General features: G+C 48.5%; 1 protein-coding gene across 2 annotated transcripts in view; it reads left to right on the top strand.

The window, feature by feature from the left end:
* The window catches only part of LOC119966198 (glycoprotein-N-acetylgalactosamine 3-beta-galactosyltransferase 1-like), a 72,407-nt gene that overhangs the window by 45,476 nt on the left and 5,990 nt on the right, over positions 1–20,941 (top strand). For both annotated transcript variants that reach the window (XM_038797527.1, XM_038797526.1), the window contains exon 3: positions 4,455–5,122. In XM_038797527.1, the coding sequence (XP_038653455.1) occupies positions 4,455–5,122 (668 nt within the window). The remainder of the gene's footprint in view (positions 1–4,454; positions 5,123–20,941) is intronic.

Genomic DNA, 20,941 nt, shown 5'->3' with positions numbered 1-20,941 from the left:
ATCCAAAGCGGTATATCTGTTCTGCAGGGGAATGGCCACAGGAGATTCCTGCACTACCTGCCTCGCTCTCCTGCTCTGTCTGGTGGTCACCCATTTCCTTCCTGCCTGCGGAGCCTGAGCCTGCGGTGTGACCACCTCTCTATACGTGCTATCCATGATGCTCTCCGACTCGCGGATGCTCCACAGTGTCTCCAGCTGCCGCTCCAACTCTGAAACTCAAGCTTCCAGGAGCTGTAACTGCAGACACTTCCTGCACACATGCTGACCCCGGAGACTGGAACTGTCCCCAGCCTGCCACATGGAGCAAGAGGAGCAGACCACCCCTTGGAGCTGTCCTGCCAAGAATTTTTCCTTTAAATTAAACCTTTAAAATTAAATTTAAGATGTTTATGTGTCAGATTAAATCCAATCCCCATGTACTATTTATCACACTGTGTGGATGACCTGCTCCTCTCCATCTTGAACCCCCCGACCAACATGGAAGGAATAATGGAACTCCGAAGGGAGTTCTGAGCTTTTTCTAGTTACAAACTCAACATGAGCAAGAGTGAAATATTCCCTGTGAACCCGCATGGAGGAGGAATCAGAGCTCGGAAACTTGCTGTTCAAACTGGCCCAAACCAAGTTCCGATACTTAGGGATTCAATTTGCCCATGACTAGACACGGATCCACAAATGGAACCTATCGAGCCTGATGGAGGAGTTAAAGAGGGACCACCACATCACCAACAAGAGGATGCACCTGGATGACCAGAAACAAGCCGCTAATATGTTCTAATACCACGGGATCACGTGTAAATAGTGGAACAAAGCGGTCGGGATAACTAGCTACTGGCGGCCGAAGGCCTCAAATCTGTATGTAGTTACCCATGTATCTCACCGGATCACTTTGTTCCCCCATTTTTGTTACGTTTTATACTGTGTTTTTCTTAGGACAGTTTGTTCCCTTTTCTTGTATATTTAAACCTCTATTCAGCAATGTTGTTACACGTTAAATGCAAACGAATAAAAACATATCTCAAATTATTGTTCGTGAATCGTAAACATAAATTATTTATGCAAATCTCAGACAAATCATGAGTTGTTGTTATGGGCCAGGGTTTAGAGAACCCCAAAGTGTATCATGGAGTTCACCTGACCCACAGCTTTTACTAGATAGTTGGATGGGGAGCACACGGTCCACTCTGTAGGGGTGTGGTGCAACAGAGCTTCACAGCACTTTTAAATTAAAACTATGTTTATTTATGAAACAAGTTAACACTTTATAAACCCACAGTAAACATCTTAACAACTATCAACACCACTAAATACAGTACTCGTGAGATAACCCTTAATAAATTCCCAAACAACATCCGGAAGACAAAAGACCCTTTTTGATACAAAGATCATGTTTAAATTCACTATTGAGAGCAATCAGCACTTTGAAATCACCCAACTGATTTGGAGATTTAGTTTGCAGAGAGAGATCCTTATGCAGCTCCTCAATCAATCTATAGCCTGCAGCTATCCAGCTCTCAAAAATAAACTAATCACACCCTGTAGCAAACTGCCTAAGACAAAAGTAAAGCAGACAGACAGCCCAGCTCCACCCACTCTCTGACATCACTGCAGCTCTCTAATAAACACCCATTTCTTAAAGGTACACCCAGTACAGCTATTTTATAAACACCCATTTCTTAAAGGTACTCTCGCATGACAATGTGCACAAAAGCCATTTTGGTTCAATTTAAAAGTGTCATTAGTCAAGCCTTTCCAGAGATTCAGCTGTCCCTGCTCAGTTCTTTCTCTGTTACTTTAGTCTTCATTTGGCACTCAGAGGAATAGCCCATGAGGGTTACAGAGGTGAAAGAGTCTTCCTGGAGCACTGCATTGGCATTCTGTACCTCTCCACATGCTTTACCAGCCAATTCAGCTGTGTTCAAAGATTAAGAAATCAATACAATCACCATTTAAAAAATATTTTCATGAACCTTTGTTTTTCTTGCTTTTCCAATTAAGGAGCAATTTAGAGATATTTGGGTTTGTTGCTATATTTACTCGCTATAAATATGGCAGTCAATAAGGTTGCCCTTCTGTCTAGATATTGATATATTGCTTTCAGAGTCGCCAGGTATCAAATGATACCACCACAAGGTTCAACCGGATATCGATCAAAGACCCAACAACCAGTTAGTTAGTTCAAGTTCAATAATACTTTATTTACACACAAGATTGACTTATACATGCAACATAAACTCTACAAGCTAAATTACACCTAACACAATGACAACATGTACTTAACTTCAGGCACCCGGCTTAGGTCAAAGGAACAGTGGCCTTTGTTCGAATCTGGATCTGCTGGGTCTGGAGAAGTAACTGCGGTTCAGCTAGGCTCATCCGTCTGGTTACGAGCGTTGAACTTGGACTTGTTTCTGGTCGTGGTGCTGCAGTTGGAGATAGATGTTGCCAGAGCGCCAGGTCCAAAAGGGATCGAACACATGGCTGTGTCTCTCTTTATCCTTGGGGGTTTCGCGCTCTTTTGGGCGGTCCTTGGGTTTGGATCCAATAATTCGGCAGACTTCGATCACTGCCTTTGATCTGAGCCAATAAAGGGGCGGGGTGCCTTGATGGCTGGGAGTGTCCTAAGAGGTCATTGACCTTGCTGTTTATACTTCCTGAGTAAAGGGAGTGGCGCTGTTGTGTCTGGAATTGTATCGGATACCTGAGTACCAGTCCTTTGTCTTGGGGAAATGGGTCAATAGAATGCAAATCGGTTGGGGGTTTTGATACTGTCTGGTTCTCTGCTTACAAATAAACATTTAGGCTCTGAGCCTGCCTGAATCTTGTATTGGCCATATTTCCCTTGAGACTTTGTAAATGTCCATGTTTCTTTGTAAGTGGTCATCCCAAATGGCTGCTGGTTGTGGGGTGAGATCCAGGCATACACAAGGAGAATATGCAAACTCCACCTGGACAGTAACCCGAGGCCGGGATTGAACCCGGGTCCTCAGCACTGTGAGGCCAAAGTGCTAGCCACTGAGCCACCGTGTCGCCCATGCTTTATTTATACTTTGAACGAAGAATTATCCCTATCCTCTAAATAACTTAATAGCGTGTTTGAATTTTTTAGACATTATCACAGGCCCAAATGGATGTTCAGTTCTTCACTGAACCATTTCTAGTGTTAGTTTTTTCTCAATTAATGTTCATTTCCAGTTCACATCTCTCTCTCTCTCTCTTCCTAATAACCTCGCCTTATCACCAACCCAACCCTAACCACCCCCCCCCCCCCCCCCCCCCAAAGAAAAGTATGTGCTGAATAATCAAAGCCTTTGGTTAAAAATTTCTCTTATTACCCAATGAGCAAAGAATGGCAACTTACTGGGCAGAACAAGATCAATATTATTGGAACCCCTTCAGACATAGGGCGCGATCTTCCCAAATGGAATAAAGTCCCCGAGCGAGCCCGTTTAGCCGCTCTCGCAGTGCTGAGAAAGACATGCCAATCAACGTGACTCGCTTTGAATAAGGGGCCTGAGCGGGAACGCGTGGCCGAGGCCACACACAGCCCCGTTTTCAATGGGGAGCTCTGCTTGGCAGAACCCTCCGTTATAGTGAGAAAAATGGCGTCCCAATCTCCGAGGCCCCTAACGGAATTCCGACCTCCTCCTTCGCACCCCCAAAACCCACACTGGGCAACTCCAGCCCGATTACACACGTGCAACGAATGCCAGCTTGGCACTTTGGCAGTGCCCCTGCCAGCTGGTCATGCCACCTGTGCAGCTAGCACTGCCAGGGTGCCAGTGCCAGGGTACCCAGGTGGCCCCCCCAGTGCCAGGGCACCACGCTGCCCAAAGGCATGCAGCTGGGGGCCTCCGATTACCTTGGGGACCCCAACAAGTGCTGTTCTGTCTGCTCTCTGTTTGTGGGGACGAGTACCAAACGGCGCTCACACGAGGTCCCCAAGGCGAAGGAATTGAATCCCAAAACCTCAGGTACCTCGGGAATCTGCACATTAGAGTGAGGCTTACTGCCTCGCTCTAATGTGCAGATTTGGCAAAAAAGTGATCCCGCCCAGTGTGGGCGGAATTCACCTTGCAACCTCTCACTAGATTGCGTTGAGTCTCACAAGGCGTTGTGAGCCGGGTAGATCCCGGGAGCAGGGTCTGCCGGCTTTCAACGCTGCGCCGTGGCGAGCTGCTTTTCTGGCGCAGTATGGCGGGAGGATCGCGCCCATAAAATTTAAATACTGGAAATTTGAAATAAAAAACAGAAAATGCTGGATAAACCTAGCATGGTCTGGCAGCATCCGTGAAGAGAAACATGTTTAATGTTTTGAGACTTTTCTTTCAGTGTTCTCCAGAGGTATTTTGTCCGAAGTAATTCTGAATGTTTATAGCTGATATTGTAAACTGATTCTCTTGGATAATATTTTGTCATAATTTTAAATAAATACATGTATCTACTCTCCACAGATGAAAACAGAAGTGTTGCAGATGAGCTATATAAGAAAGTGCGAATTCTCTGCTGGGTGATGACTGGGCCTCAGAATCTGGCCACAAAGGCGAAGCATATCAAAGCCACTTGGAGCAAAAAATGTAATGTTGTGCTTTTTATGAGCTCAGAAGAAGATAAAGATTTCCCTACAGTGGGACTGGGTGTGAAAGAAGGCAGAGACCAGTTGTACTGGAAAACTATCAAAGCTTTTCAATATGTTTATGAACATCACTTGAATGATGCTGATTGGTTTATGAAAGCAGACGATGACACTTTTGTAATTGTTGACAATTTGCGTTGGTTGCTATCAAAGTACTCCCCTGACCAGCCTATATTCTTTGGTAGAAAATTTAAGCCATATGTTAAGCAAGGATACATGAGCGGTGGCGCTGGCTACGTATTGAGCAAGGAAGCACTGAAAAGATTTGTTGATGCCTTCAAGACAGGGAAATGCACTCATTTTACATCGACTGAAGATTTGGCCATGGGGAAATGTATGGAGACTGTTAATGTAGAAGCTGGTGATTCCAGGGACACGAACAAAAAAGAAACATTTCATCCTTTTCCACCAGAGCATCATTTGTCAAAAAGCTACCTACCCAAAACTTTCTGGTACTGGAACTATTGTTTCTATCCTGCTGAGGAGGTAAGGCATCAAACATATATGATTACTTTTTTAGGCTGACCAACAAGTGTCTAAAACTGTGTAATTCACTGGGAGAAAGATAAAATGCAGTTCACTACATTTTGAGTTACGCTACTAGAAAATCCATTAAGATACATTTGTAATTGTGGAGGCACCTGTGATCACACTCACCCAAACACAGAAGGTTTTTTTTTTCACTTGATCTATATGTGGAAAGACAAAGCTAAATTTCTTAATCTGGGAATTGCCCATATATCTGAATTGGTTTACAAATATTGAGAAATCAGTAACTTTTAAAATTCTTTTGGATTGATCTTAAATCTGAAAAATGAAAGTTTTCATTACCCATTCTTTCAGAAATGAGTTTTTTGGAACTATCCAGTGCAATATTTGCAACTTCTTTGTAAACTTAGTCACTATTGCTAAACCTGAAGATAAATTATATTGTTCCAGCTCCACATCTTGTCAATCCTGCCCATTTTAACAGATCATATACCACCGTACTGTTGTGAACTCCAGGAGAAGAAACATTTAATTTACACAAGATTGTATGTTAGAAATTTGTGCTACTTTTTATACTTTAAGTAAATTTAAGGGACATTAATGATCATGGAAAAACAATGCAAGGACTTGAAATATTTGTGAAAGAATAGGGAACATTCAGGGGAGCGCTTCCAGTGTAAAATGCCAGTTCCTGCAGCCAGTTACCCTATACACCACTCAAAGATAGCGGCTGTCAGCCTCAGATGCAAACATTGAACAGTGGTGATAAACTGGTCTTTGCTCTGCCTGAAGCATCTCACCACACCCGTTCAAACGGCAGAGACCCCTTTGACCTTGCTTAATGGTTTTTATATGACCGTATTTGTAAAAAACATGAACAAACCTACATTCATATAAAACCTTTTATGGCCTTGGGATTTCTAAATTATTTTACAGTAAATGAAATACCTTTGAAATGCAGCTAGTGTTGTATTGTTAGGAAACATAACAGCCAATTTGTGCAGAGCTCCCAATGTAAAATGGCTACATTTCTTTAGTGATATTGGTAAAGGAATAAATATTGGTTCTGGACGTTGGGGAGAACCTTCTCCTCTTCATTGAAATGGTGTCCTATGGGATCATTTACATCCACCTGAGAAGGCAGACTGGGCCATCTATTTAAAGTTCTATCTGGAAGGCAGTGATGCCATTTTGCTATCTGATTGAAGGAAGGTGATGAACATTAACGGGTGCCATGGTTGCGCAGAGGTTAGCACTGTTTCTTCACTGTGAAAGGGACCCTGGTTCGATTCCTGGCTTGGGTCACTGTCTGTGCGGAGCCTGTACATTCTCCCCTTGTTCTCGTGAGGTTTCTTCCAGGTACTTGAGTTTCCTCCCAGAAGTCCTTTGGGGCAGCACGGTAGCATAGTGGTTAGCATCAATGCTTCACAGCTCCAGGGTCCCAGGTTCGGTTCCCGGCTGGGTCACTGTCTGTGCGGAGTCTGCACGTCCTCCCCGTGTGTGCGTGGGTTTCCTCCGGGTGCTCCGGTTTCCTCCCACAGTCCAAAGATGTGCGGTTAGGTGGATTGGCCATGCTAAATTGCCCGTAGTGTTCTAATAAGTAAGGTTAAGGGGGAGTTGTTGGGTTACGGGTATAGGGTGGATACGTGAGTTTGAGTAGGGTGATCATTGCTCGGCACAACATCGAGGGCCGAAGGGCCTGTTCTGTGCTGTACTGTTCTAAGTCCCAAATATAATAATAAAAATAACCCTTTATTGTCACAAGTATGAAGTTACTGTGAAAAGCCCCTAGTCGCCACATTCCGGCGCCTGTTCGGGTAAACTGGTATGGGAATTGAACCCGCGCTGCTGGCCTTGTTCTGCATCACAAATCAGCTATCTAGCCCACTGAGCTAAACCATGAACTAAACCAGTCCTTAAGACGTGCTTGTTAGGTCAATTGGACATTCTGAATTCTCCCTCTGTGTACTCGAACAGGAACCGTAGTGTGGCGAGTAGGGGATTTTCACAGTAGCTTAATTGCAGTGTTAATGTAAGCCTACTTGTGACGATAACGATTACGCACTGTCCATCAGCTAGGCCACCAATGTTTTCCAAGGATTTCCGACAACGTTAAATTTGAGACCAATCAGGCCAGTTAAACCCAGAAGGCGATGGGTTTTTATCTCCCTCATGGGATTTTGACATGTCTACGGTATTGTAGACTGCAACAATGTGGCCAGCAAGGCACCAATCAGAAGAGTTTTTGTCCACCAGGGGAGATTCCACTTGTTCACTGTGTAGTTGGTATATGACCATTATAAGAGGATTATGCAAGTGCTCACAAAGTATCCAAGAAGGTGCCACAACGATTCATTCTTCAGTTCCTCAACTCTTCTCTCCACGAGACAGCCTCTGCCATTACTTGGGTGGGGGGGGTGGGGGCAAGGGATAACTACTGAGAACTTGATTAATGACCCCATTGAGGAACTCCCATCGCAGAGCACAAGAGGTACAAATAGAGACATATCACCATGAAAGCCAAAATAGAGAATAAGCCTTGCTCAAAATGAGGTTCTGTTGTGTTGCTTGATCTTGAATTGCCTCAGCAAGGGTGTCCTGGATTATCGTGGTGTGCTGAGCCCTGCACAACCTGGTGGTCCCAGGTTCGAATCCCGGCTTGGGTCACTGTCTGTGCAGAGTCTGCACATCCTCCCCGTGTCTGCGTGAGTTTACTCCGGGTGCTCCGGTTTCCTCCCACAGTCCAAAGATGTGCAGGTTAGGTGGATTATCCATGCTAAATAGCCCTTAGTGTCAAAAAAGGTGGGGTGGGGTTACTGTGTTACGGGGGATAGGGTGGAGGTGTGGGCTTGGGCAGGGTGCTCTTTCCAAGGGCCGGGTGCAGATCCAATGGGTATAATGGCCTCCTGCACTGTAAATTCTATAAAGCAAACACTGCAGCTGATGCTAGAGGATGGTGGAGAGGACCTGTCATCCTGGGAGGAAGAGGAGGATCTTGAAGCGACATTGCCTAATCCCAACACAAATCTACTTTCTGAAATGCCTGCTACTCGGGCATGTTTTAGTTGAGAATTGTGTTTGTCTCATTGAAATCATCCCATCAGTATCCCTGCACAAATGTCCCCACCCCGAGCCTCTTCCTCGCAAACACGATTAATCATCACATACACAGCCTTACCTTCTGATCATGGGACTCAGGCCATTCAGCCAAATTAACCTGATAACAGTCAATGTTGTTATTCAACAATGTTCATGTCATGACGATAATTAGGTCACAAGAACTCAAGCCATCTTTGCAATTTAAAAATAAAAATTGTATATGGGATTGGGTATGGCTGGCTGGATCAGGATATATTGCCCATCCCTTGCCTTCAAAAGGTGCTGGCGAGCTGCTTTCTTCACCACTGAGGTGTAGGCACACCCAAAATGCTATTAGGGAGGGTGTTCCAGGATATTTACCTCATGACAGTGAAGGAACAATGCTATAAATAAAGTAATTAAATGACTCACTAGCAAATGCAATGCAGTAAACACTCAACTAATTCCCTTGGAGACCTATTCCTCGTAAGTTTCCTTGGACTCCTATGTGTTAGTACACCTGTGGCTTCAGCAGAACTGGAAACAGGGTGTCGAGCAGCCTAAAGAAGAAGAACCCCCCACTGAGCCACCAAGGTGAATTTATGCCTGATGCTTTACAAAGTAGCACCCATATTATTCAGACCATATTTGTGGACCAGCATCTATTCAATGACCTGTACATCTGATTCTTTAGGAGGTAAGTTTTTCAATAGAGGTGGTTGTCGGTGAATATGTCTGAGACATCATGCACTCGATCAACGACTCCATTTTCTATGCAAGGATACACATGCCGTGGGAAATTCTATACATTTCCTTTTGAACAAGTAGCGTTCACTGCATGACCCCGAGGCTCCGCATCAGTGTCCACATGAGCGAAACTTGAAATGTTCTGCACACTGCAATAGGGATGCTTCCTCCTCCAACACCTGCTCCAGCTGACATGTGATGAGCTCCTTACCATGTGTTACTCTGGAAAATCTGCACTCACTGGAGTGTGTGTATCTTTACGGGTGGAGGGTGCACCATGTGACAGCACATTCCTCTGAGGACTCTATAGCCTAATCTCTGAACTCCTCTGGCATATTAATGCATTTGTGGGACATGAAAGGCGAGAGCAGTCATGAACTTAGTGAAATAAGGTGTCAAGGCAGCATTGTTCATAGCATGACATTTGATGTACTGGTGAAATGAAAATCGCTTACTGTCACAAGTAGGCTTCAAATGAAATTACTGTGAAAAGCCCCCAGTTGCCACATTTCGGCCGTGACATTGATTCAATATGTTAAATAACAGTTACTAAGTTTCAGTGGTGTGGCATTGGATGCTGTCGCTAATTCTTGGGAACAAGCCAACAGCTGATCCTGCTGATCTGCAGGACTTCCTCCTCCATCAAGTTTACTGTAGATCCACTTCCAGTTCTGTGCCTTTCCCTTTAGTTGTGGGATCTGCAGTGAGAAAAGACAGATTTAGATAGGGGAGGAATTAACTGATACTGAGGATGGAAGCATTTGAGGAGGGTGACTGGAATGGTAGTGAGGGGCTTTAGGTTGAAGTCAAATGTGAATCCTATCTTTGACATGGAGATATGAGATGGAAGCTGGAGATAAAGCAATGTGTGTGACTATAGGGAGATTGAGAGAGTGATGGCTGCCAGCCGCAAGGTGCAGGGCACTCGCCTTGTTGGATCTCATGAGGTCATTGAACTTTTAACAGCACTGGAACCTGGCCCATGCCAGCTCGCTCTTCAACTTCATGCCATGCTCTCTTGGCAAGGCAGATTGATCTTTTCCAGCTGTCCTCCGGAAGGAGGATTTCACTCTGTGCCCTCACTATTTGCAGCATGATCCTCAAGGATGAGAATTTAAACTGCAGTGGGGAAGAGGCAATTTTTGACATCTAACACCCATGATCCAGCTCTTTCTTCCCTCATCAGGCCTGTTTTCCTCTCGAGCAGGACTGGCAATGTGAGTCCTAGTGGAGTTCTGTTAATTAGGTGGGCTATCCCATCCATCCTCCCTGAAGAACCTGAAGGCACGTTGCTAATTGTTTTGTGCTGGATAAGTGCATACATGAAGAAATTGGGTTTCTAACCCTGAATGGGAGGTCATACGATCATAGGAAATAGGAACAGGAGTAGAGTATACAACCCCTTCAGCCTGCTCAGTCGTGCATATGAACATGAATGATCTTGTGCTTCAATCCATTTTCCTGATCCCATTACCCCTTGATTCCCTGAGAGGCCAGAGATCTGTCAAGTCTCAGCCTTAAATATTTTCAGTAATGGTGCATCCTGGGCAGAGAATTCCATTATGGGGTGGCCTCACTTGTGGGGGGAGGGGGAGTAATGCCCATGTGTGTGGTGGGTGACATTGCCGATGGGTGGGGGGGACCCATAAGCTCGCTTAGAGATTGGTGAACCATTTAAAAATGGTGATCCGATCTCTGAGTTCAACTCCCCAGTGCTGGAAAAACTTTCTAAGTGTGGGCTAAAGTGGTGAGAAACCCCAAGGCCCAAAAAAGTAACAAAGGGCTGGATTCTTTGCCTGCGGCCACTGCAAAATCGTCCTGGACGGGATGCGGACCACGTAAAGGTCCATTGACCTCTGGCGGAAATTTTGGGTCGCCAGGTGACGTAGCCAAAGAATATCGCCCTAAGTGTCACTGAATGAGGAACTCGTGGGCGGGAAGCTCCTTGAAAGACCTGCTACAAATGAACTTAGAAGTTTTTCCATTGAATTCCGCCCATTCTGTTTTAGCTTTGTCACCATTTTTCAAGATTGTCACTTTTATCTGACTGCTCGAATGCTGTTGAAATCTTAAAATGCCCATGTTCCTTTTTATCCTTGGGAACAATCTATTTCTGTATTGTCCGATATTGATCCTTGTGAACCCCTTCACCTTTTCCTCTTAAGAGATTTGGAAATATCAATCTTTCTTCATATTTTGTTTCTGAATCCATTCAGGGTGTTATGATCCCAGTTGATGTTGGAGCTGGATGGGAAGATCCCAGAATGGAATCTTGGCTCAAAAGACTAACTTTTATTTTGTTTTTATAAAATGTGGAGGAACAGAGTCAGAGGACCACAAATTAGTTTTAATAACAATTACCTCTTTAACACAGAAAACTTTGTTTATTCTTCCTTGATTTCTTCTGCAGAATAACTTAGTCTCTGTTCACTTAACTTAAGCCATTTTAGACCCAGTTCCCTGGTCACTGGGCGTGTACTTTTTTAAACCTGCCTCTTTGCGGCCCCTGTCCTGCCCAGCCGTCCTCCTGGAAGAGTTGAGAGATGTTCACTTCCCACGGTCCTGTCTCCAACTGACCACAAATTCAGCTAAAACTAAAATGTAAAAGCTTTATTTTATCCTTACAAGTGTTTCCAGAGGGTGGGTATGTGGAGCAGGGACGGAACCTGCTCCCAGTTCGCACCCAGTCCGGGTCACGTTTCCAGCAGGTGTCTGGGGTCCAGTTCCCAGGGGACACTGCTTTGGCCGGGGGTGCCTGTGCAGGGCGTGTTGGATGGCACCCTGGGGGACGGCAGGGGATGTAAGGGTGCGGGAAGCTTGGGTTCCAAGGGTTATAGAGTGGCAGCCATAACTGATGGTCAGTCTCATACCTTCTCCAATTCCTGATAGCTATTACATTATGGATGATATCTTGGACCCTGCGGAAGCTGCCCTCACAGTGGTGTTGGCAGGCCAGGCGGCTAGATGCCAGAGAAGGAGGCGGCAGTGTCAACAGAGGCTTGATGCGGCAGACCATGTGCAGAGCAGAGCCCCACACCCTGTGGATCAGGCCACCCATCAGACCAGGGAAGGACCAGAGGTGAGGCCAGCGGCAGCCCAAGATGTACAGGCATTGCTGATCCTTTGAACAGATGTCGGACAGCATGTGCCGTAGGAGATTCTGCCTCAAATGGGAGACACTGCACCTGTCCAATGTCCTTGCAAACTTTACACCACATGGAGGAGGAGGATAGCCGCTCCCAGTGGCCGTAAAGGTCACCAAAGTCCTAAACTTTACGCCTCCCATTCATTCCAGGGCTCGAGCAGGCTTTCCCAACCAACAGTCCACAAGTGCGTATGTGAAGTCACAGATGCCCTATTTGCCCAGGCAACTGACTATATAAACTTTAACGTAGACCAAGCCCATCAAGGTGCCCGGACAGCAGGATTCTCCACCATTACCGGGATGCCCCAGGTCCAGGGGGGAACTGATGGCATGCATTGCGTGCACTTGTCAGTCCGGGAGTGCCCTTCATCAACAGGACGAGGTTCCACCCCCTGAATGTCCAACTCGTGTGCGACCACCACATGAAAATCATGCGCGTGTGTGCATGCTTCCCAGGGAGTGTGAACAACAGGTATACATCCTGGGGCAGTCAGATCCGGATCCCCGGCGATCTTCGAGAGACACCCAGAGTGACTGGTTGCTTCTTGGGGCTAAGGGATACTTGCTTAGGACCTGGCTAATGACGCCAATACAGAGGCTGCAAACCGATGCAGAGACCCAATATAACGAGGCCCATGTGGCCACCCGGGCTGTCATTGAGCAGTACATCGGAGAGATTAACAGTGCACTGCAGTTCAACCCCTGGAGGGCTGCTCGCTTTGTGCTGGTCTGCTGTGCCCTCTACAACCTGGCACAGCAGCAGAGTGATGTGCTGGAGGTGGAGGAGGGGGAACATACGGCCACTGCCGAGGAGTTGGATCAGATGGGGCTGGAGGAGGAGCTCAGGGAGGACTGGATGGAGGATAGAGGGCAACAAGAGTCCGGCATTCCCAGAGGACGAGGGGGCCTTCATCCTCGCCCGCTCCTCATAGGACACGGCCTTGTCCGTCATCACTCTCCCTCTCCCAACCCCTGTGTTACATCACTCCAGGGTGATGGGCCTGTGTCGGCACTGTCAGCGGGTTAATACACAAGGCAGGAAGGTGAAGATAACCTGCTGTGAGCTGAGTTCTGGTGCTCCTCAATCTATGCCATTGTTTGACTCCTGTCTGTCTGTGACCAGTGCGCTCTCACCCATCGCCTGGACGTGGTGTGCCTTCGGGGCGTGGGTGGGAGGGTTGGGAAGGGCAAAGGGCTACTGGGGGAGGGTGGTGTAGGCTGGCCCGCAGTATGGAATAACATAACAGGCTTCACATGTATCGGGTGTAACGTGCTTTAATGTTGTAAATTCATGCAGCAGCTATCCCAACTGTCCCTAGCTCCCATTGGTGCCGTCCCCACCCCCAGCCCCAATTACCTCTCAGTGATCGTATATCTGCTTAGCCCTCCATGCTGTACTACTACGTCTAGGTGTGTCCCCAGGATGCACATCAGAGGTGGGGGCAGCGTCCCGTGGAGTGAGGACCGAAGTCTGGGCCCTTTCCCTTCTGTTGTGGGCCATCGTCTCCTGTGGAAACACAGATGGGGCATTGTGAGCCGCATGCTTCATGCATCACGAGGGGGTGGGGGCATGGTGGGGGTCAGACGAGTCCACCACTGTTGGGCATGGGTGGGGTGTGCAGGGGCACATCCCGGTATTGTGCTGGGGTGGGCGCAGTGCCGGGTTATCAGGAGGGCGGCCTTTGGGGGTAACAGGTGGAACCAGCGCCGGGGGGGGGGGCCAATGCCAACACACCTTGGTGGAGGTCGTTGAGCTTCTGAGCTCCCCAAGCTGACTGCCGCTGCCTCCCAGGCTGCACTGGCTGCCCTGTGGCTGACCCTCCGAGTCCCTCGGGGGAAACAGAGTATCCCACCTGGACGCGGCCGCGTACATCAGTCTGGTTCGGTTGGCATCTCCAAATTGTAGAGCGGGTTTGCGCGGTGGCATGGCTGCGTGTTGTCTTGGTTTGCTGTGTGGGATCGGTTTAAGTGCTGCTCCCCCTCGTTAGTGGGGAGCTGCCGGGCACGGTCCTGGCCAATAAGCCAGTGGGACAATCATTTGCGGCATGAAGCCTGTGGGGCATCATTAAGTGCTCTAAGTAACGTTCGATATCGGTGACAGCCTCACCGGGTCGGCTGTTGGGAAACATCCGGCATTTCCCATTCGCTACCACACATTTAAAAAAAATATATATATTTTATTCCAAACATACACGACATCAACAAAATACAGTCCATCAAAGCTTAGTTAACAGTTTGTACAGTTTTTCCTCTTTATTTTAAATTTTAGAGTACCCAATTATTATTTTTTTTTCAAAGGGGCAATTTAGCGTGGCCAATCCACCTAACCTGCATATCTTTGGGTTGTGGGGGTGAAACCCACGCAGAAATGGGGAGAATATGCAAACTCCACACGGGCCGGGATTCGAACCCGGGTCCTCAGCGCTGCAGTCCCAGTGCTATCCACTGCGCCACATGCCGCCCTAGTTTTTCCTCTTTTAATCCCCCCCTCCCTCCCTGCGATGAACAGCTCCTCAAATAAAGTCATGAATAGCCTCCACTGCACCCCAAAACCCTTTTCCGGCTCCTCGCAACTCTGAACTTAATCTTCCCCAGCCGGAGAAAGTTGTACAAGTCCCCCAGCCAGGTTGCCACACAGGGCAGTGTCCCCGACCTTCAATTCAACAGAATCCTTCACCAGGCAATCGGAGGTAAAGGCCACTACATCAGCCCCCTTCCCTCCAGAGCTCCGGCTTCTCTGAAACCCCAAAGATTGCCACCATAAGGTCCGGCCTGACCTCAGCTCCCATTATCATGAATAACATCCTAAACACCACCTCCCAAAAGCTCGCCAGCTTCTCGCAACCCCAGAACATGTAAGCTGATTCGCCGGCCTCCGCCCACACTTCTCATATCCATCGGCCACCCCCTGGAAGGACACAAATCCTTGCCCGGTCACGTATACCCAATGCATCACTTTGAACTGTATCAAGCTCATCCTCATGCAGGAGGAGGTTGAGTTCACCCGCTGCATCACCTCGCACAGAGCAGAGTTCCCAACCTATTTCCCTTCCCAACTCCTCCTCCTCACTTATGCTTTATTCTCACTACCTGCACCTGGCCCTGCTCCTCCAGCACCCGTATATTCCCCAATCCTACCCTCCCCCAAATTGTCAGAGAGCAGCAGTTGCTCCAACAACATGTACTCCGGTAACTGGGTGTACGTCTGCCACTCCTTGACGTGGAGTCCTGCATCTGCATCTACCTAAACTCACTGCACCAGGGCAGCTCAAACCTCTCCCACAGTTCATCCAGCCCCATAAACCTCCCCTCCGAGAACATATCCCGAACTCTCTCCAACCCCCACCCTCTCCACATTCGCAGCTCAGTAATAATACATCAGGTTTGGGAGTTCCAACCCCCCTTTCTGTCTCTGCCTCTGTAGCAGAGCCCTCTTCACCCTCGGTACTTTACTCGCCGATATAAACTCCAAAATCAGTACATCCACCCTCCGGAAGAAGACCTTCAGGAGAAAGATTGGGAGGGTCTGAAAGACTATCAGGAATCTTGGCTGCACATTAATCTTTACCACCTGCACCCTCCATGCCAAGTGCGAAGTATCCCACCTCTTGAAATCCCCCTTAATCTCCTCCACTAATACTGGCAAGTTCCACTTGTGCATCATGGCCACTTATGTGTCACCTGAATCCCCAAATACCTAAACCGCTCTCTTACCACCTTAATGGTAGTATCGCTAAATTGCCTGCCCCCGTACATTCACCGGGAACATCTTGTTCCTACGTTCAGCTGAGAAGGCCCCAAACCTCTCTAGCAGGCCCATCATTCTGCTCATACTCTCCAGCGGGTCCAACACAAAACAACAGCAGGTCGTCTGCATACAATGACACCTGATGCTCTGCTTGCTACCACACTTATCCGTTTGATCGCTCCCCTTATTTCCAATACAAATGTAAATCTCTTCAAACTAGCTTTGTTTTCCTAACACCTGCCCCTTTGAAAGAAAGAAATTTCATAAACGTGAAGATTTCTTTACACTGGTGTTACATCCACTTTACACAAACTGAACATGGTAAATATCTAACCACATAACTTATTACATCATGCAAGTAAATGTTTCTTCGTTCACGATTACACATGTCATATATAATTACAATGATTTAACCAAAATAATGACAACTTCAACAGCATCACTGGTTTAGCACAGGGCTAAAGAGCTGGCTTTTAAAGCCGACCAAGGCAGGCCAGCAGCACAGTTTTATTCCTGTACCAGCCTCCCCGCACAGGCGCCAGAATGTGGCGACGAGGGGCTTTTCATAGTAACTTCATTTGAAGCCTACTTGTGACAATAAGCGATTTTCATTTCATTTCATGTACATGATAATGTTATATTACTCAAATCTTGTGTTCCTTTTTCTTCTGTTTCCAGTTTTCAACTCAGAAAATAATGTTTGATTGAAGTCTACAAAGCAATTGTCCTATTAATCACATGTAGGCATAGTTCCATTCTCAAGTCCGTTTTCCAAATTCACATGTCGTAAATTCACATTTCAATTTAACACAATCAAATTGGCATTTTTGTAGGCAGCACGGTGGCTCAGTGGGTTAGCCCTGTAGCCTCACGGCGCCGAGGTCCCAGGTTCGATCCAGGCTCTGGGTCACTGTCTGTGTGGAGTTTGCATGTTCTCCCCGTGTTTGTGTGGGTTTCGCACCCACAATCCAAAGATGTGCAGGGTGGGTGAATTGGTCACGCTAAATTGCCCCTTAATTGGAAAAAAATAATTGGGTACACTAATTTTTTTTTTTTAATTGTCATTTTTGTGCGTTAACATCTCATTTCTTCTCTTGTCAAAATCTCTTTTGGCTGTTTCAAGAATATTGTTTTAAAAAAAAAATATATTGGCAAGTTTTCAACAGATTTTCAACAACCACCCCCCTACAGAAGAAAGAAACAAGAACACAACGCACAATAATTATACATAGGATTTCCCAAAATATAATAGCCCCCCATATAACAATAAGAACACAGATTGGGAAAAACCCCACCCTAACCCCAAAGCCACCCCAAGAGTAAACCCCCTCTCCCTGCCCCCCCCCACCCCTCCACCCCAGATTACTGCTGCTGCTGACCTCCTCCTAACGCTCCACGAGAAAGTCTAGGAACGGTTGGCACTGCCTGAAGAAACTCTGTACAGACCCTCTCAAGGCAAACTTTATCCCCTCCATCTTGATGAACCCAGCCATGTCATTGATCCAAGCTTCCACGCTAGGGGGCTTCACATCCTTCCACAGTAGCAAAATCCTCCATCGGGCTACCAGGGCCGCAAAGGCAAGAATATCGGCCTCTTTTGCCTCCTGCACTCCCGGCTCGTCCGATACCCCGAATACTGCTATTCCCCAGCTCGGCTTGACCCGGGTGTTCACCACTTTGGACATAGTCGTCGCAAAGCCGCTCCAGAACCCCTCCAGCGCCGGGCACGTCCAGAACATGTGGGCATGATTTGCTGGGCTCCCTGAGCACCTCGCACATCTGTCCTCCACCCCAAAAAACCTACTCAACCTCGCCCCTGTTATATGCGCCCTGTGAACAACTTTGTACTGTATCAGGCTGAGCCTGGCACAAGAGGAAGAATTAACCCTACTTAGGGCATCAGCCCACAGACCCACATCGATCTCCTCCCCAAGCTCCTCCTCCCACTTGCCCTTCAGCTCCTCCACCGAGGCCTCTTCCTCCTCTTGCAGCTCCCGGTAAATCGCCGAGACCTTGCCCTCTCCAACCCATACCCCTGAGATCACCCTGTCCTGAATACTGCGTGCTGGAAGCAGGGGGAATTCCCTCATCTGTCATCTCACAAATGCCCTCACCTGAATATACCTGAAAGCGTTCCCCGGGGGCAGCCCAAATTTCTCCTCCAGCGCCCCTAGGCTCGCAAACGCCCCATCAATGAACAGGTCCCCCATTCTCTTGATCCCTGCCCGATGCCAGCTCAGAAACCCCCCATCCATCCTTCCCGGAACGAACCGAACGAATCGGGGACCAAATTGAGGCTCCCATCTCGCCCCTGTTGGAGCCGTCACCAGCGCCCTCAGACTCGTGCCCACAGAGGACGCCATCTCTAGCTTCTTCCACGCCGCCCCCTCACCCTCCATTACCCACTTGCGAATCATCGCCACGTTGACTGCCCAATAATAGCCACATACGTTCGGCAAAGCCAGACCCCCTCTGTCCCTGCTACGCTCCAAAAACACCCTTGTCACCCTCGGGGTCTTATTCGCCCACCGAATCCCATGATGCTCCTACTTACTCGTTTGAAAAAGGCCTTATGGATCAAAATGGGAAGGCACTGGAACACAAAGAGAAACATCGGTAGGACCGTCATTTTAATCGACTGCACCCTACCCGCTAGTGAGAGTGGCAACATATACCATCTTTTAAAATCCTCCTCCATCTGCTCCAGCAGCCGCGTCAAATTGAGCTTATGCAGGGCCCCCCAACTCCTAGCTACCTGGATCCCCAGGTACCGAAAGCTCCTTTCTGCACTCTTCAGCGGAAGCTCATCTATCCCCCTTCCCTGGTTCCCTGGATGCGCCACAAAGAGTTCACTCTTCCCCACGTTGAGTCTATACCCCGAGAAGTCCCCAAACTCCCTCCGGATCCGCATGACCTCCGCCATCCCCTCCACTGGGTCCGCAACATATAACAACAGGTCATCGGCGTACGACACCCTATGTTCCTCCCCCTCCCCCTCCCCCGAACCAGTCCCCTCCAGTTCCTGGACTCTCTCAATGCCATGGCCAATGGCACAATTGCCAGTGCAAACAATAAAGGGGATAAGGGACACCCCTGCCTCGTCCCCCGGTACAACCGAAAGTACTCCGACCTCCGCCGGTTCGAAGCCACACTCGCCACAGGGGCCTTGTATAGTAGTCTCACCCAACTTATGAACCCTTCCCCGAACCGAAACCTCCGCAGCACTTCCCAAAGATACTCCCAGTCCACCCGATTGAAGGCCTTCTCCACGTCCATAGCCGCCACTACCTCCGCTTCCCCCTCCACCGAGGGCATCATAATCACATTGAGGAGCCTCCGCACATTAGTATTCAGATGCCTACCCTTCATAAATTACCGTCTGGTCCTCGTGAATCACCCCAGGGACACAGTCCTCGATTCTCGTGGCTTCTCTTGGGGCAGCAGGGTAGCATGGTGGTTAGCATCAATGCTTCACAGCTCCAGGGTCCCAGGTTCGATTCCCGGCTGGGTCACTGTCTGTGTGGAGTCTGCACGTCCTCCCCCTGTGTGCGTGGGTTTCCTCCGGGTGCTCCGGTTTCCTCCCACAGTCCAAAGATGTGCGGGTTAGGTGGATTGGCCATGCTAAATTGCCCGTAGGGTCCTAATAAAAGTAAGGTTAAGGGGGGGGTTGTTGGGTTACGGGTATAGGGTGGATACGTGGGTTGAGTAGGGTGATCATGGCTCGGCACAACATTGAGGGCCGAAGGGCCTGTTCTGTGCTGTACTGTTCTATGTTCTATGTTCTAAAACCTTTGCCAGCAACTTAGCATCAACATTGAGGAGTGAGATCGGTCTATACGACCCACATTGCAGTGGGTCCTGGTCCCGCTTCAAAATCAAAGAAATCAGCGCCCCGGACATTGTCAGGGGCAGGGTCCTCTCCTCCCTCGCCTCATTAAAAATTCTCACTAGCAACGGGCCCAGCAGGTCCGCATACTTCCTGTAAAATTCAACTAGGAACCCATCCGGCCCCGGGGCCTTCCCCACCTGCATGCTCCCCAATCCTTTAACCAGCTCCTCCAGCCCAATCGGTGCCCCCAGCCCAACCACCTGCTCCTCCTCCACCTTCGGGAACCTCAGCTGATCTAAGAACCGTTGCATCCCCTCCTCCCCCACCAGGGGCTCAGACCTATACAGATCCTCATAGAAGTCCCTAAATACCTCATTTATTTTCACCGCACTCCGCACCGTGTTCCCCCCTTTATCCCTAACTCCACCAATCTCCCTCGCCGCCTCCCTCTTACGAAGCTGATGTGCCAGCATCCGACTCGCCTTCTCCCCATACTCATATGCCGCCCCTTGCGCTTTTCTCCACTGTGCCTCTGCTTTCCCCGTAGTCAGTAAGTCGAATTCCGTCTGGAGGTTCCGTCACTCCATAAGTAGCCCCCCCCCCCCCTCAGGGGCCTCTGGATAGCTCCTGTCCACCCTTAATATCTCCCCCACCAGTCTTTCCCTCTCCCTCCTCTCTCTCTTCTCCCTACGGGCCCTAATTGAAATTTGTTCTCCCCTAACCACCGCCTTCAACGCCTCCCAGACTACCCCATTATCATTGGCCTCCAAGTATCTTTCGATACACCCCCGAATCCGCCCGCACACCTCCTCATCCGCCAACAGTCCCACATCAAGACGCCAAGGCGGGCGCTGGTCCCTCTCCTCCCCAAGCTCCAGCTCCATCCAATGCAGGGCATGATCCGAGATGGCTATGGCCAAATATTCCGTTCCCTCCACTTTCGGGATTAGCGCCCTACTCATAATGAAAAAATCTCTCCGTGGGTAGGCTTTATGGACGTGGGGGAAAAAGGAAAATTCCCTGGCCACCGGCCGAGCAAACCTCCATGGATCCACTCCGGCCCATCTGGTCCATAAATCCCCTGAGCACCTTGGCCGCAGCCAGCGTCCTGCCTTTCCTGGACCTAGAACGGTCCAGTGCTGGGTCCAGCACCGTGTTGAAGTCCGCCCCCCCCCCCCCTCCCATTATCAAGCTTCCTACCTCCGACCCAGCATGCGTTTCATAAATCTGGCATTATCCCAGTTTGGGGCATATACGTTCACCAGCACC

The sequence above is a fragment of the Scyliorhinus canicula genome, chromosome 5 (assembly GCF_902713615.1).
Source record: "Scyliorhinus canicula chromosome 5, sScyCan1.1, whole genome shotgun sequence".
Classification (NCBI taxonomy): domain Eukaryota; kingdom Metazoa; phylum Chordata; class Chondrichthyes; order Carcharhiniformes; family Scyliorhinidae; genus Scyliorhinus; species Scyliorhinus canicula.
This window is presented reverse-complemented; position numbering and strand designations above follow the sequence as displayed.